Below are 12,217 nucleotides of genomic sequence, written 5' to 3' on the forward strand. Positions count from 1 at the left end.
TACAGATGCTTATCTGTTGCCTGAATGGTTGATAGGAACAGAACTCGGGTCCCTCTGCAAGAACAGTATGTACTTTTAATTACCAAGCCATTTCGCCAGCCCCTGAAGTCTAATTTCTTGATTTATTTCTCAGTGAGATTACAGTATACTCAACACAAGTACTTGACATAGATTGTACTAGTACTAAGAGAATGGTGTGTGTGTATCATACATGAGGTCACAGTGTACATATTGTATGGCCTATTTTCACTTAGCATGTTTTCATTTGACGAAGAGCACTGGTATTTGTAATAGTTGTTCAGTTTCCCACAATATGGATGTAGCTCAGTTAGCCAGTGCCTAGCTAACTCAGCATCTCGTAGTCTGCTGCAGCAGTTAAACTTGGCAGAAGTGTAGGTCAGAGACCTAGAAGTGGGTTGGGTAAGTTAAAAAGTGGGCACATTTTAAATTTTCATAGAATACCTGACAACAAAATAAACTATACTTTTGTTTTTGTTCTTTTGAGACAGGGTTTCTTTGTACAGCTTAGGCTGGCCTCAAAAGTTACAGAGCTCTGCTTCCCAAGTGTTGGGATTAAAGGCCTGCACCTTCACCAACTGACTTAAACTCTATGTTTTAAGCGCTTCTAAGCCAATGAGATGGCTCAGCAAGTAAAGCTCTTTCTCACACAGACCTGACAACCTGAGTTCAGTCTGGGATCCAAGTGAAAAGCAGAGTATAGTAGTGTGCATTTGTAGTCCCAGAATTCCATAAGACAGGAGGTAGAGACAGGACAGTCTCCTGGGAGCTCATGAACCAGCTAGCCTAGAGGAAGCTTTGGTGGAGCAAAACCCTGTCTTAGCCGGGTGGGAGGCAAGAACTTAGTCCCAAAGTTCTTGTAACCCTCATCCTTGAGCCATGATGCCCTTGGAGCAGAGTGACAGACTGGTAGTGAGCTACCATGTGCATGCTGGGAATTGAGCCCTGGTTCTTTAGAAGGGCAGCCAGTGCTCTTCCCCACCAAGCCAAGCCATCTCTCCAGGTCCGTGGGTTGAATTTAAACTATTGAGAAGCGAGTGGTAGATGAGGTTTACATTTGAGGGGTGTGATTGATTGATTGATTGATTGATTGATTTAATGTATGTGAGTGCACTGTAGCTGTATAGATGGTTGGGAACCTTCATATGGTTGCTGAGAATTCAATGTTTAGGACCTCTGCCTGCTCTGGTCACGTAGCTGACTTCGGACGAACCAGAAGAGGGTGTCAGATTTCATTATGGGTGGTTGTGAACCACCATGTGGTTGCTGAGATTTGAACTCATGACCTTTGGAAGAGCAAGAGCAGTCAGTGTCTTACCCACTGAGCCATCTCGCCAGTTCTTGAGGTGTATTTTGAAAGCAGTATAGAGAATGGAGGAGAGATGCTTGGAAAGTATTTATCTGCTGTCTGGATGAAGGATGCTAAAGGCTGGAAGGAAAGGAGTGGCTGTTTTTCTAAAAGGAAAGTGACTAGTTGGAGGTAGGAAATTAGCAAAGGAATATAATTTTAAAAAGTAACTCTGAATACCATCTTTTCAGTGTTTTTTGTTTTTTTTTTAAAGACTGCCTTCCAAGTGCTGGGATTAAGGCATGCACCACCACTGCCCGGCTTGGCTGCTACTTCTTAGCTTTAGATTTTACTGGTTTAAAACCTAGATGTTGTTAGGCAGTGGTAGCCCATGTCTTTAATCCCAGAATTCAGGAGGCAGAAGCAGGCCAGCCTGATGTACAGAAGAGTTCCAGGACAGCCAGGGCCACACAGAGAAGAAACCCTGTCTCAAAAACACAAAACAAACCAATGAAACCCATATGTTAATCTTGTAAGATTACTTTCTAATAAGAAACCAGTTTTTTATAAATGATAAACCAAATATACATGAAGAACACAACACAGGACTATGAAAAAAATTTTAACATTCTTTAGGCACTGCATTCTAACCAAAAATCTCACTTGAAATTTTATAGCTTTGGTCCCATTGTATGTGATTTTTGTGATGTTCAAATGTTATTCCATGAACCAGTTTATAGGAAAATGTTAAAAAGATAAAGGGGCTGGAGAGATGGCTCAGCAGTTAAGAGCACTAGCTATTCTTCAGAGACCCTGAGTTCAATTCCCAGCAATTACATGGTGGTTCACAACCATCTGTAATGGGATCTGATGCTCTCTTCTGGTACTCATATACATAAAAATAAAGACATCTTAAGAAATAAAATAAAAGCCTGGTGGTGGTGGCGCAAGCCTTTAATCGCAGCACTTGGGAGGCAGAGGCAGGCAGATTTCTGAGTTCAAGGCCAGCCTGGTCTATAGATTGAGTTCCAGGACAGCCAGGGCTACACAGAGAAACCCTGTCTTGCAAAACAAACAAACAAACAAACAAACACACAAAAAAAGAGGTAGCAGCCAAAAGTTCTTGAGGACTTTGTAGGCCATTCATTTATAATAACTGGTTTCTCATTTCAAAATAGAGATAATATATGTATATGGTGTGTTTGTGTGTGTTGGAGGCTGTGTTGATGTTTGCACATAAGTGTGGTTTCTTTGGAGGCTACATCTCTTGTAAGAGAGGTTTCAGGGAGTTGTGTGACCTTAAGAAGTGTGGGTGTTGTGATTGGAACTTTAGACTTCATGATTGAGCAGTAAGCACTTCTAATCACTGAAGCATCTCTCCAGCCCCTTTGCTATTTATATATTTCTTCTGTATACAAGCCAAGCACAGGTGTGTATGTGTGCCAGGGCATGTGTGTGAATGTCAGAGACAGTTACAGCTGCCCCTTCTTTTCCCATAATGTTAATTCCAGGGGTTGAACTCAGACTGTCAGTCTTGGCAGCAAGCACGTTTACTCACTAAGCTATCTTGCTTCCAAGTATTCCTTCTTAACTATAGTGGATTATGTTGTGTTAATGGTACTGATGCTGGAAATGCTTACAAAAAACCCTCTAGTATGTTTCTGGATAAAGTGGCTCTAGACTTTGTGTATTCTTTCAAAAGAATGTCTCCTATTGTTAAGCTGAAGAGACTTGTATGCAAAGGGTGTGAGAAAGGGCCAGAAGGAAACTTGGAAGTCATCTGTTCTCTCATTCTCAGTGTGCTTTGACAGTGTGTGAGTATGTAACTAGTATTAACTCCATTAGTATCTCAGGAGCTACCTTCCTTCAGTTACTGTTGTATTGCTGTGAAGAAACACTGTGAGCGTGGCAACTTAAGAGAGGAAAGACATCTTTTGAACTGGGGCTTGCTTATGGTTCACGGAACATCATGGTATGGCAGCAGGTCCATGAACATCATGGTATGGCTGCAGGTAGACAGTGCTCAACAGTAGCTGAGAGCTCAAATGTTGAGATACAACCAAGAGGTTTAGAGAGAAGGGGGTTTCAGGAGGTAAGTGGGAATGGTGTGGGTTTTTTAAATCCCCAGTGACATATCTCTAACAAGGCCACACCTAAACAGTCCATCAACTAGGAACCAGACATTCACATGTGTGGCTTATATTTGAGCCATTGTCATTGAAACCATCACAGGAGCATAATTAGAAAAGGAGAGTTTAAAGGTTTTTTTTGCAATTTTGAATTGTAGGATTTTTTTTCAATTTAGTGTTACCAAATTGATTAAAACTCTGTTCCATAGCCTTCTGTCTTTCAGTTCTTATTTGCTCACTGTAAGGTGTGGGTCATTCATTCAGAGACTCGTAAGAAGTTGATTAGTTATGAAAGTCAGACTTATTAAATTTGGGCGACTGGTTCTAAGTTATGTGCATCATACTGGAGTGAGATTTTATTTGTGTTGTCACTTTGTGGTTTGTGTAGGTTTGTAGTGCATCCCTGAGCATGAGTGCAGAATGAAGCGACGTTTGGATGACCAGGAATCACCAGTGTATGCAGCCCAGCAGCGAAGGATTCCTGGGAGCACAGAGGCTTTTTCTCACCAGCACCGGGTCCTTGCCCCGGCCCCTCCTGTGTATGAAGCAGTGTCTGAGACCATGCAGTCAGCTACAGGCATTCAGTACTCAGTGGCACCCAACTACCAGGTAAGCTGGGGTGGCAGAAAACAGGAGTAGGGGTGGTTTCATTCATTGAAGATGATTTTTGTTAAACATTGAGCTACCTAAGAAAAACGTCATAAAGAGCGTATGACATGTTTTACAATATATGTACATGAAGCTTAAGAACCACTAGATAAGTTCAAAACAGTAACAACAAAGTCATGTCATGACCTCCGAGGTTCTTTTCCTCCCCTTCATAGGTACCCCTATTTTCCCTTTCTTTTTTCTTGCTCACTCCTCATGGCCTTTTCTCTCTTCAATGAGATAGGATTTCATTATATAGCCCAGATTAGCCTTGAACTTTTCTGTCCTGCTTTATCTTCCCAGTTGTGTGATTTTAGGCTCTACCACCTTGCCTCACCTGTGTGTTAGTCAAGATTGATTGCAGGGTCTTGTTTGTGTCAGGCAAGAATTCTACCACTAACCCACACTTTATAACCCTTCTATGTTACAACCATTTCTATTTATGTCTCAAATTAACATAATTGTTTAGTTCAGATAGTTTTGTATTTTATGTAAGTAGAAGAACTTTTTTCATTTTTTATTTTTAGTTTTTGGTTTTCTGGGACTGGGTTTCTCTGTGTAGCTCTAGCTGTTCTTGAACTCACCCTGTAGAATGCTGGCCTTGAACTCAGAGATCTGCCTGCTTCTGCCTCCTGAGTTTTGGAATTAGGTGTGCACCACCATTGCTCAACTATTATTATTATTATTAATTATTAACAACTTAATGTGGTTTATAGTAGCTTTTACTTTTTAACATTTTTGGTCTTGAGGGAGGGTCTCTTTACTATGTAGCCATGGCTGGCCAAGTATAGACCAGGCTGCCTGAGTGCTAGGAATAAAGGCAGGTACTACTACACCTGGCTTGGTTTTTTATTTAATTTTTATTTTGCAGTAATAGAGATTGAACTGAGGTCCTCACGTGTGTCAGCAAGCACTTGAGGATCAGTTCCTCAGGGGTCTCCTCTGAAGCAAAAGTAGTGCTTGCACTGGAGGCCGCCTTACGTGGCAGGAACAGATGAGTCTTAAAGAAGGGTGTTCTGCTTGTGAGATTATGTTTACTTTCCAGATAGGTTTACAGTTATGTCCTCTGCTAGATATATGTGTACATATCCTTACTGGAAACTAGTATGTTCTTGTAACAAAACAAGCCATTTCAGATACTTAGCAAGAATAGTTAATACTGCTGTGTTGTTTCACCTCCGAGTTCCAGAAACCTAATCCACAGCCCTGGCTTACTGGATTAGCATTGGGCCCAATCTTCAGTCCATATAATTAATTAAGTTGGACGAAAATCTGTAAAATGTTTTCCTTTCTCCCTCCCTCCCTCCCTTCCTTCCTTTCTTTTTTATTTTTGAGACAGGGTTTCTCTGTGTAGCCCTGCCTGTCCTGGAACTCTCTATAGACCAGGCTGGCCTCGACCTGCCTCTGACTCCCATGTGCTGGGATTAAAGGCGAGTGCCATCACACCCACAGCTAAAACAGGTATTTCGAAAGGAAAAGCAGAGTGATTGATAGCCTTTACATGAAAGATGTATGTATTTGAATTTGAAGGATTTATTTAATTTTTTTTCCTCGTTTTTAAGATAAGGTTTCTTACAGCCCAGATTGTCCTTGAATTTGCTATGTGGCTGAGGGTGACTTAAACGTCTGGCCCTCCCCCTTCTGTCTATCTTCGATTGTTGGGATCATAGGCAAGCACAGCACATCAAATTTGAGTACTGGAAGTGGAGTCAAGGTTTCCTGAGTAGTAGACAAGTATCTGTCAACAGAGCCACATTTCCAGCCCCTAAATGTTTTTTTATCCATTCTCTTAAGTTTTATATCTGATTTTACCTATTGTTGCTTTATTTCTCTGTGTCCCTGCTCACGGTAAGTTTTGAAGATAGGTGAAAAATTTTCTTGTTTACTAAGTTGAAGTATTTATACTGCTTAGAGAAAGTACATTTTACATTGCTCAGTTTCCTTATTTGGGGATGAAGCAGTTAGCTATACTGATTTTAAGACAGCTTCCACCCCTTCCCCCATTTACTTGTTTTGGTTTTAGAAACAGGTTCTCTCTCGGTAGTTGACCTAGAATCACTGTCTAGTCCCTATAGTCCTCACACTCGGACCAGTGCCTCCTGCCCTAGCCCTGTAAATGCTGGGAATGCAGGCATGACCTTCCCACTCCTGGCTTTGATTGACAGTTTTGAAATAGGAGAACAGAAGTGCTCTGAAAATTTATTATTAATGTTATTATTACATTTTGAGAATAGCTCTGACAGTCCTGGAACTTACTGCATAGATCAGACGTGCCCAAAACTCAGAGATCTGCTTGCCTCTGCCTCCTTAGTGCTAGGATAAAAGACGTGCCACTATGGCCACTTAAATTGAATGATTTTTAATATCTGTAAAACATTAAGTATAGATGGGCTATATAACATCAGTAATTCCTTTGTTCTTAATATCTTTTTGAATGCAGAAACACATGCATGCTTTATGCATTTATGTTATTTCTCTAGATGCATTTGGGAGAGAATGCAACAAGCCTTAGTTTGTCTGTATTTTGTTCACCCCAGGTTTCAGCTGTGCCACAAAGTTCTGGCAGTCATGGGCCCGCCATAGCAGCAGTTCATAGCAGCCATCATCACCCAACAGCTGTCCAGCCTCATGGAGGCCAGGTGGTCCAGAGCCATGCCCACCCAGCACCACCAGTTGCACCAGTACAGGGACAGCAGCAGTTTCAGAGGCTCAAGGTAGTATTCTATTTTTTCCTTGACTCACATTATCTTCAGCAGGAAATAGTGCCTTAACTTAAGAGAGAGGGTTTGAATTACAAGAAATGTTTTGTTTTTTGTTTTGAAACTTGCATGTATTTCCCTTTTTTATCACCAGTGCCTGATCCAGAGGAACATACATTCAAAAAGTGTTGGCTGTATGAATGCCTAACACTCAAGTATACCAGAATCAGAGGGTTGTTGCATTAGAAAAAGAAGTATCAGTTTGTGATCCTTTCTTTTAGACTCAAGTTCTTAGTATAGGAAGAGTTTTATTGAGTACACATGTCTGGGCACAGAACAGTTTCCGTATAAGAAGTTAGTGCCATAATAGAGCTCCAAATTTTTCTTAATGCTCTGAACAGCTGGGTTTGTGGGCATCTTTAATCCACGCTTAGTAAAGCACCCTTTAGTGAATGAAGTGTCAGTGTTTGTTGTGTTCACTTGAATCCAGTGTGGTGCTTTGAAATGCATCTACGGAGGCCTGATTGGAGCTTGTGTTCCCAACTAACCTTTTTTGTCTCATAATTATTTTGAAATGTGTAACTTTGGTGGCAGTTGCTTAGTTCTCCGCTTTTCTGGTTGACCCTTAGGTAAATCTTTCTGAAATCAAGTGCAGAAAATGTGAGCTAAAACTGAAGATGTTTTGTCTTCCTTTGGTTGTACTAGCCAAATTTTGTCTAATTGTATGTAGTGGTTTGCTTTCTGGGAGTGAACAGTTTACCCCAAAGTACATATGTGTGTCAAAATGTCTACTTTGGTTTCTCTAATACAGCAGTCATCCTCTCCCTTGAAAACTTGCTTTCTGCTATTTTAGTTACCCACAGTTAACTGGTTATAAACTTGAAGTAAAAAATTTGCAGAGTAAGCTCTATGTAAAATTTGAATACTGTGCCATCACAAATAGTGTTTTAGTGAACTCTCACGCTGCCCATCCTCAGTGGGGCGGAAACCATCCTTCTACTCAGTGTGCACCTTGCATAGCCTGCCTGTTAGTCGGTTAGAAAGTCAGGCCAGAGACAGGCCCAGTTCCAGAACAGCGATTCTCAATGAAGAGAAGCCATACAGGGCTTTCTTTAAGGTAAAAATGGGACGGTTCTCAACTTGATAAGGGAGGAAAAATTATAAGCCGAGGTTTATAAGGTAGAAAGTGAGTTGTCTTTATTAATTTTTACTGTGCTTACTTCATAAGTTAGACTTTACCATAACTATGATGTAGAAGAAAAGGCTGGTGTAGTAGGGTAGGATTCAAGGTTCAGCCAAGTTTCAGGCATCCACGGGAAAGCTTGGAACGGATTCTGGTCTCCGAGGGTCTCTAAGTGTCTGCTACTTAGCTGCTTTCTCCTCCATCCTGGCCTTATTGACGTCCATTCGTGGGAATTTAATATTTACTGAAGGACACTACGTACTATGTAAATAGCATAATGAACACGGCAGTTGAACAAGAGGGAGGAGTTTTATGAAATTTACGTTATTTGTGCTCTTTGGGAAATTTTGGTGTTCTACTCAACAGTTTTCACATTCTACTTATGGCTGTGTTGCAAAAGGAAGCACTACCATGAGTGTAATGATTTACTGAGTCTGGGGGGAAAAGACTTTGATATGATTTGTACTGCATTTTGTAGATGATGCCTTAATATTCTAAAGCCTAAAGCCTTTATAGACTGGTTCTTTTTTTTTTTTTTTTTTTGGTTTTTTGAGACAGGATTTCTCTGTGTAGCCCTGGCTGTCCTGGAACTCACTTTGTAGACCAGGCTGGCCTTGAACTCAGAAATCCGCCTGCCACTGCCTCCCGAGTGCTGGGATTAAAGGCGTGCGCCACCACACCCAGCTATAGACTGGTAAGTCTCGCTGTGTAGATGAGAGTGCCTTGAACTTGAGGTCCTCTTGCCTGTTTGCTGAGTGTTGGGATTACAGGTGTAAATCCCAATGCCAGGCTGGTTGTGACAGCCTTTTCCAGTCAGCCCCCCCAAAGGACACTGTCTGTCTCTTTCACCTGCCTTGCTCTAGGATATGCTTGCTTGTTTCTGTGCCTTACACAAACCAGCAAAGAAGCTGGGGGTTAGGATTATAGAGTAAGTTTTGTATAGAGTTGGGATTTTTTTAGTTAAAAGATCTTGATTGATAGGATTTCTAAATATAATAATTTGCTGAGTTTTCTTTGGGGAAGTGTAGGTTGGGAAGGTTCCTAACTGGGTTGACCTGATTGCAAGTAAGAATCATGTTGTCTCCTCTCTGCTTCTGCTTCTCAAATGCTGGGGCCACTGCTGTGTACCAGCCACCCACCACCAATCCTGCCCCTCTTTTTTTTTTTTTTTTTTAATTTAAAAAATTTCAAAATTACATTTACTTTTGTGTGTGTGTGTGTGTGCTAAACACACACACTAACAGCCTGTATTTCCATCTTGAAGGTTTAAGAACAACTTTCAGAGGCCAGTTCCATGTGGGTCTCTGGGATTGAACTTAGGTTAGATTTAGTGGCAAGTACCTGAACCTGCTGAACCATCTCAACAGCTCTTGAATTTGTGTGTCTGTCTCCATATGATTTACCCACCCATTCTCACATTACTTAGCATTTTTGGTGTTTTGCCTTTTTTCCCTGGCAATACTGGACAATGACCACAGGGCCTCACACATTTGACAAGCCCTCTACCAATGAGCTATAGCTCTAATCCTTGCCTGTTATTTTTGAGTCAGTGTTTGTATTTGCATTTATGTGTTTTACTTAGTTAATATTCTATTGTTATGAGGAAACACAGTGACCCAGGCAGTTTATGGAGGAAAGGTGTTTAATTGGAGGCTTGCCTTTAGCTTGAGAGTTAGTGCATGATCACTATGGTGGGGAGCATGGCGGCAGGCAGGACTGGAGCTGGAGCAGTAGCTGAGAGCTCACATCTGTTCTGCTGGTGTGTCTGGGCCTTGCATTGGGCTTCTAAGCCCACACTTATTCCAACAAGGCCACACCTACTGCTTCACAAACGGTCAGTTCATTGGAGACCAAGCCTTCAAGTATGAGCCCATGGGAGTCAGTCTTGTTCAAACAATGAGAGAGACAGACGCACACACTAAATACAATGGAGAGTGTTTCAAAGCAGGACGTGGTTGTGATGACTTTAATTCCAGCACTTGGAGGCAGAAGCTGATTGAAACCTGTGACTTAAAAGCCAACCTAGTCTACATTGCTAGTTCCCTGCCAGCCAGGGTTATATAGTAAAGCCTTGACTTTAGAAAAAAAAATCACAACAACAAAAATACCCACCTCAAAACATTGTTCACCTATGGCAGAAGGTAGAAGGCTCAAAACATGACAGTTTCCTCCAACTCTTCTACCACTGTCCTCATTCGTGGTGTCTGCTTCTATAGGCCCCATTTAATGCTATCAGAGCAGGAGCTGAGGAGAAAGCTCCGCTGGTGCACTCAATTGAATCCCCAGAATTCACTTTTTAAAAACTGTGTGCAGTGGTGTGTGTGCTTGTAATTCCTGGGGAGATACATAGACCAATCCTTGAGGCTCAACTAGCCAACAAGCCTGGCCCACTTGGGAAGTTCAGGTGAGAGATTTTATCTCAAGAGAACTTATGTGAGGACTGACCTAAGGTTAGTTTGATACACATGAATACTATCAGAGAAGAGAAGCAATTAGCTTTTGTCATGGACTCTGGGTGTAGCTCAGTGGTAGAGTCTGGTTTAGTATCTTCAAATTCCTGTCTTCTACTGCTAGCACAGCAGGGATTAAAACCCCTGATTTTCAGTTTGGTGCTAAGGAGTATAGATAGGTAAGCAACATAGTGCTTATGATAACTCACCACCACCACCACCATAAGAGGGTATGAACAAGGACTTAGCATAGAGCATACAGGAGCCCATGGATTCAATTCCTGGCTATACAAAATGGAAACCAAAAGCACATTTAGAAAGATTAGACACACAAGTGTTAGAGGACTGCCACACTATAACATAACTTAATGGTTTATTTGAGCATAAACATTTTATTTCATAGTATATCAAAAAATTGTAGCTTATGCCAAAATCAGATATCATTTCTTAATCCTAAAATTTAAAATTTTGTACAATTTAAAATACTATCTCAGAGTATAATAAATACTTGGCTATCTCCTAAGTGTTCTAGCATCCTAAATTATATTTGTATTATTTCTGGCCCTTCAAACTCATTCCTGTTTGTGTCACTTTGAATGCTTGCTTTCCCTTGTCTCTTACATTCAGTTAGTCCTCAAGTCCTGTCACTTCTCCCTAAAAGCTTTTGAATCTGTTGAGCTTTCTGTTCTTTTGACCTGCATTGTCATCAAGCTGTTAAAGGCGTGCGCAACTCCTGCCTGGCTGGTTTCAGTTTAGCGAGTAAACTACATGAGACTGCACCCTTGCTGCTTCCTGACATTCTTCATGTTTGCTAACGTGTACTTACCCTTGGCTTTCAGTTTATAAATCACCTCTTGGGTTCCCTCCCTTTGGAGGAGAACATGTGCTGTTACGGCCTTCAGTGATTATTTTAGGATTACCACTAGACATGAGTAAGTTTCTGTGGAGTTAGGGTTTCAACTTGTTACTGAATATGTAACGCCTGCATTGGTTCTGCTGCGTTGTTTCTTAGCAAGTACTTAGGAGGTGGGTGAGTGGATACTATGGTAATACAATCATTAGTCACCGATTATTCCCTACAGAATTTTGTGAGGTAAGGCTACAGATTTTATGAGTTGACCTTTGTTTTAAAATTGCATCATATTTTTAGTGTTTGTACAGATTTCTAATACTTCATAAATAATTCCCTTATTGTCTTTTTTGAGCATGGATGATCTTCTGTTAAAAGTTTTGACTTATAGCTCTGAAATGTATCCCTGCCCAGGTGGAAGACGCCCTGTCCTATCTTGACCAGGTGAAACTGCAGTTCGGTAGTCAGCCTCAGGTCTACAATGATTTCCTTGACATCATGAAGGAATTTAAATCTCAGAGGTAAAGGATATGTGTGGCTGCATTTAAATTTGTGCTCAGAAGGTTGGTTTTTAAAGGGAATATATATACATATATACACACAGTCAATCTCTTTATAGATTATTATTTCTTTGGGGGAATGCTGTGTTTTAGGTATGTAACTCAAGATGGCCTTGAACTTTTGGCCATCCTATAGCCTGAGCCTGAAGAGTTAGCCTTAAAGAAATGTACAGCTACATATCACTACATTTTGGTTTCATGGTAATTCTAGAGCACTAGGTTTTTTTGTTTTTTTTTTTTAAATCTATACTAAAATCCTTCTTGGTGTTTGTTTCAGTTAGGGAACTAACACTGTTAACTTTTTAGGATTCACGATTTGGTTGTTTTTATTTGGTTTGTTTGTTTGTTTTTTGTTTTGTTTTTTTTTAATTAATGTAAGATAACCCGATATT

General features: G+C 40.8%; 1 protein-coding gene across 13 annotated transcripts in view; it reads left to right on the top strand.

Moving 5' to 3' along the window:
- Sin3a (transcriptional regulator, SIN3A (yeast)) overlaps nucleotides 1-12,217 on the top strand; it is a 56,378-nt gene that overhangs the window by 10,767 nt on the left and 33,394 nt on the right. For all 13 annotated transcript variants that reach the window (XM_006510891.3, XM_011242683.2, NM_001110351.1 and 10 more), the window contains 3 exons: nucleotides 3,824-4,044; nucleotides 6,621-6,797; nucleotides 11,680-11,786. In XM_006510891.3, coding sequence (XP_006510954.1) covers nucleotides 3,856-4,044; nucleotides 6,621-6,797; nucleotides 11,680-11,786 — 473 coding nt within the window. In that variant the 5' untranslated portion in view covers nucleotides 3,824-3,855. The remainder of the gene's footprint in view (nucleotides 1-3,823; nucleotides 4,045-6,620; nucleotides 6,798-11,679; nucleotides 11,787-12,217) is intronic.

This window comes from Mus musculus, chromosome 9 (assembly GCF_000001635.26).
Source record: "Mus musculus strain C57BL/6J chromosome 9, GRCm38.p6 C57BL/6J".
NCBI classification, from domain to species: Eukaryota; Metazoa; Chordata; class Mammalia; order Rodentia; family Muridae; genus Mus; species Mus musculus.